The sequence below is a fragment of the Lathyrus oleraceus genome, chromosome 2 (assembly GCF_024323335.1).
Source record: "Lathyrus oleraceus cultivar Zhongwan6 chromosome 2, CAAS_Psat_ZW6_1.0, whole genome shotgun sequence".
In the NCBI taxonomy this organism is placed as follows: domain Eukaryota; kingdom Viridiplantae; phylum Streptophyta; class Magnoliopsida; order Fabales; family Fabaceae; genus Lathyrus; species Lathyrus oleraceus.
In genome coordinates, this window is record NC_066580.1 from 488,944,987 (window position 1) to 488,949,618 (window position 4,632).

A 4,632-nucleotide genomic window follows, 5' to 3' on the forward strand; every position below is an offset into this window, starting at 1 on the left:
TATAAAAATTGGGTATAGTACTGAAACAACATGCAGAAAAGATACATTAAAGATTGTACATTAGCCACAAACTAAACTCACAGTGACCTTACACTACTAGATACATACAAAGCATACAAAAAGTAAATGTGATTACTGATACAACATACTGTGATTTCACAGAATAAAATCTGCAGCACTCTCACCAATAAACGCGATTCAGAGATGCGAAACACTTATTAGTTCACCACCATTGGAAAGAATGCTACTGCGATTCAGAGACTTCAGAGACGAACACGGCTGACGTCTAATTGAGAGCATTAGATGCGGAGTATATGAAATCCAAGAAACCTGTTCCTTTTAAGAGTCCCTTACCTGTTAAAAGTTCAAAATCCAACAACAGAAGGAATCCAATAACGGCTGCTTTGCCGTTTATTATTTCGTTCTTTCTACTGAAGCCGAATCCCAGTTGACTCTCATCAACCACCATTTTAACCTAAACAGTCATAGAAAAGGAATCAGATTCAGAATGCAATTGCAATGAGTTCGAAAATAATAGATGAGAATGTTACTCTTGTTATGTTACCTCATCGACGTTGACATCCGATGCTGTTATACCGGGTTGCGCCTTCCCACTAAAGACAATTTCAGTAGCAGCATCAGATTTGAAACCTCCTGTGATGCTGATATAAATGTTCTTTTCATCGGTTTTGACGGGATATACAAAGAGATTCCTCAATGCCGGTGTTAGAACTCTCAAAACAGGATTGTTTGGATACCATTCTTTGATCTCTCCTGTTCTTAGATCAAATGTGCTATCCGTTGTTGGACAAACTACACAACCATCCTACATAGACACAGCAATTGTAAAGATCAAAACTTCAAAAACACTTCTAGTGTTTCATATCCTATGAAGCACAAACACAAACACAGACACCGACACCGGCGATGATTTGAAAAAATGATAAACGGAATGGAACAAAATCACAAGTGTCGACGGACACATTACAGTCATAACATAACACAATTGAAACACAAAAAGACTATCTCATTATTTATAATCTACAATTACAATTAAAAAAAAAAGTGTAAATCTAGTTAAGCTGAAATAGAGTAATCCAAAGATGGCTTAAGTAACTAACCTGAGTGAGTTTAGCATTTTTCAATCCTTCTGAGTATGCACCTTCAGCAGGTGACCTATTTTCAATGGCGAATATTTGATCTTTATACCAAAGAAGCAATATAGTTTCCCCTTCTTGAATAATCACGCGCCGCTCTCCTCTGGGCAGCGCTGAGACTGGCACTACCGGAACCCAGTTTCCGGATGGAGATGACTCTTCAGTGACGGACACTTGTGTGGCTTTACAGGTGGTGGTGGTGGTGGTGGTGAGTCGAAGAGACTTTGGGCGTGCATGGTGGTTGGAGTGACGGGTGGAAAGGAGAAGAAACGGCTTACGAGGGAGAAGGAAATGGTGAGGAGTGTGTGTTTGGGAGGTGCAGGAAAGTGCTAAAGGGTTGGTGGCAGCCATGGAAAGGGGGTTGTGAGAAGAAGGAAAGTGGTGTTGGAGAAAGAAAGGATTTGCATGTGTGGAGGGATGGGTGGTGGGAGTAAGTCCACACAGTTACACGCAACTGGATAATGAATCATGTTCTTGTGTTTCTCTCTTGCCCACATTTCTAATTAGAGTCAATAGGTAAATTCATGATTCAAATTGTAAGTCTAATATTCTAGTCCCTCCTTCCCAAAGTGTCACCAATTTGAAATAAAAGTATTCTAATGATTATTTTAATTTAAGATACAAATTATTATTATTTTCAATTCTACATTTTAATTATTATAATTTTTTTCACACTCAATATTTGATATTATTACATTTTTTTTAATCGATGTAAAATGATCTACTGAATTATTCATTGTAGGACGGATGAAGTACCATTTTTTTTGAAATTTGCTGATGTATGTTTAGACCTTAAGGATACTTTGGTTGACGGGATGCAAGAATTGAATTGAGTTAGATTAAAAATAACTTGAAAGTGAATAAATAAAAATAGAATCCTATGATACAACAAATCATTGAATATGATTAAGTTTTTGATTCACTCGTTGTGTCTCAAGCAATAACTTTTCTCATTTCGAATGGTAGAAAACAAATCCATAGTGGAACAGTTGATAAATTTTCATAAAATCATTGATTATCGGAAGGATATTAAGGTGAAGATCCAAAGAATTTTTAAAGAGAAAAGAACTGAAAATTTATGATAGTCGTGAAGGCTTGAGTGTCTCAAGAGAAGGAAGTAAGCGTAAAGGGATGTCCAAATCAAAGAGGTTTGGCAATTCAATGTTAAAATGCTTTATTTGTCATAAATTTGGTCACTTCAAAAGGAATTATTCCGAGATGAAGGACATATTGGGGAGTCCGGGAGAGTCGAGAACACCAATGAGACTAATACTCTAGGACCACAAGAGAGAAAGATGTCACATCTCAATCCAAAACCTTAAGGTGTTAGGTAAATGGCTCATCTCTCTTATAAATCCTACATTTCACTCATTCATAGGCAATGTGGGACTTTAATCATTCACATTTTCACCCAGCCTTCTCCCCCACAACTTTAAGTCCCCCACATCATATAACAGGATCGAACACCGAATCCGGCTTCCACTCCCCATAAAGTCGAACCTGGATCTAATACCATTTTTGGGGATTCCGGGAGAGTCGGGAGCACCAATCAGACTAATGCTCTAGGACCACAAGAGCGCGAGACGTTGCATCTCAATCCAAAATCTTAAGGAGTTAGGTAAATTGATCATATCTCTTATAAATCAAACATTTCACTCACTCATAGGCGATGTGGGACTTTAATCACTCACACTTGTACCCAACAGGACAGTGAAGATTTTATTCTGATTGTTGTTGCCTCTAATGAGGATTGTTATGAGAGGTTTGCGCATTAGGTGTCTCGAGTTTGAAGACTAGAGGGTTGGTTAGGTTATGGAGTCGATTTGCTCTTATTTCATGTGTCCAAGAAAATAATACTTAGAGACTTTGAAGTTGGCAAAAGGTGGAGTAGTTAACCTTGGTGACAATAAGGTTTGCAAGGCTCGTGATATTGGTACAGTCATACATAAAATGTTTAATGATCATGAGATTTTTATTTATAACATGAGGTATGTTCCAGAGCTCATGCAAAATTTTATCATCTGTAAGCATGTTTAATGATTTAGGCTATTATACTAGTGTTGAACTTAATATATTGAAGATTTTCATTGGTGTATTGATCATAGCTAAAAGGTTTAAAACATGTGGCTTGTATATTTTAAAATGTTATAATGTTGTTCTCCGTTTATAATTAGGTAGTGAAGACTTTCATGAACTTTCCTCTTGAGGGAACTCTCGACTGCCACCGTTGTCTTGGAAGAGGTTGGAACATAAATCTTCTTTTTGGGGGACCTTTGAGCCACAGTTTTCTTTTCTCTCCTAGTCCTAACCCTTTTGGCTATGCTAGGGAGGACAGAGGACAACAGCTCATTATCAGAAAATTCCTCCAGGTCTACTATTTCAGCCTCACAGTTAGGGTTGTCACTGACATCATGAGTGACATGAACTTCCTCACCAGCCACATTATCTAAGGGTTTGTCAACATTTGACTCCTTATGGGCATCAGTTTGCTCAACATCATCAGAGATAGTCTTTCCTAAAGACTAAGTATTTTCTTGATCAGCAACACTATCAGGTTCAATAGTGTTTAAGGGAATGGAAACCCCAGGGACCTCATGATTTCCAGACAGTATTCCAGTCACTACAGTGGCAATGGCATTGTGAACATACCTGGAACCTTCTTTGGTTCATTCCTCAAGAACGATGGATGAGGAGAAGCCTGATACAGTTTCTTTAGGTCTTCTTGATGTGGGGTATTCACAGAGTCAGCAACAGGATCTTCTTTGTTAGGGTTGCTTGGTTCAGCGCTAGGAGAACAAGGCATGTTCTTGGAAGGAGAAGAGTTGGATTGTTGAGACATGATGAGTATCTTAGAGACGAAATGAAAATTTTCTCTGAGAGGATGCTTGCGTGAATGGAAGTTGAAAGAGTGGAAGAAGTAACGCTTGTTGCAAGTGAAATAACTATTATATGTTGACCAATCAGAGCACACTTTCAATTGTTTAATAATTTGAAATATTAAACAGTAAATTCCTAACATCCTTAGTTGCTATAATTCCTCAGAAAGACATATTCCCAACTTGCCCCTTAAATTTTCAAACTGAGTAGCATCCAAAGCCTTTGTAAATATGTCAGCAAGTTGTAGTTCAGTTGCCACATGTTCCAAGGTAATCACTTTGTCTTCTACCAGATCTCTTATGAAGTGATGTCTAATGTCAATATGTTTGGTCCTGCTGTGTTGGATAGGATTCCTTGAAATGTTGATGGCACTGAGATTGTCACAGAACAATGTCATGACATTCTGAGTGACATTGTACTCAGTCAGCATCTGTTTCATCCATACCAGTTGGGAACAACTGCTTCCAACTGCTATGTACTCAGCTTCTGCAGTGGATAATGATACACAGTTCTGTTTCTTGCTGAACCAAGATATGAGATTGTTTCCCAAGAAGAAACATCCTCCTGATGTGCTTTTTCTGTCATCAGCACTCCCAGC

The 4,632-nt window shown here is 38.1% G+C and overlaps 1 protein-coding gene across 1 annotated transcript; it reads right to left on the reverse strand.

Moving 5' to 3' along the window:
- Window positions 1–1,705, reverse strand: LOC127120846 (uncharacterized). Its single transcript, XM_051051412.1, has 3 exons — window positions 1,122–1,705; window positions 566–826; window positions 1–475 (listed from the first exon to the last, which is right to left on the reverse strand). The coding sequence occupies exons 1-3, from the start codon at window positions 1,506–1,508 to the stop codon at window positions 287–289; spliced, it is 837 nt and encodes a 278-aa protein (XP_050907369.1). The 5' UTR covers window positions 1,509–1,705; the 3' UTR covers window positions 1–286.
- Window positions 1,706–4,632: the final 2,927 nt, after the last annotated feature.

Excerpts from the sequence above, each read along its gene's own strand:
- LOC127120846 (XM_051051412.1), bottom strand. The coding sequence starts at position 1,508 with ATGGCTGCCACCAACCCTTTAGCACTTTCCTGCACCTCCCAAACACAC. Across the intron at positions 827-1,121 it reads AAAATGCTAAACTCACTCAG|GATGGTTGTGTAGTTTGTCC; the intron begins GTTAGTTACTTA and ends GTGTCTATGTAG. Across the intron at positions 476-565 it reads CGGATGTCAACGTCGATGAG|GTTAAAATGGTGGTTGATGA; the intron begins GTAACATAACAA and ends ATGACTGTTTAG.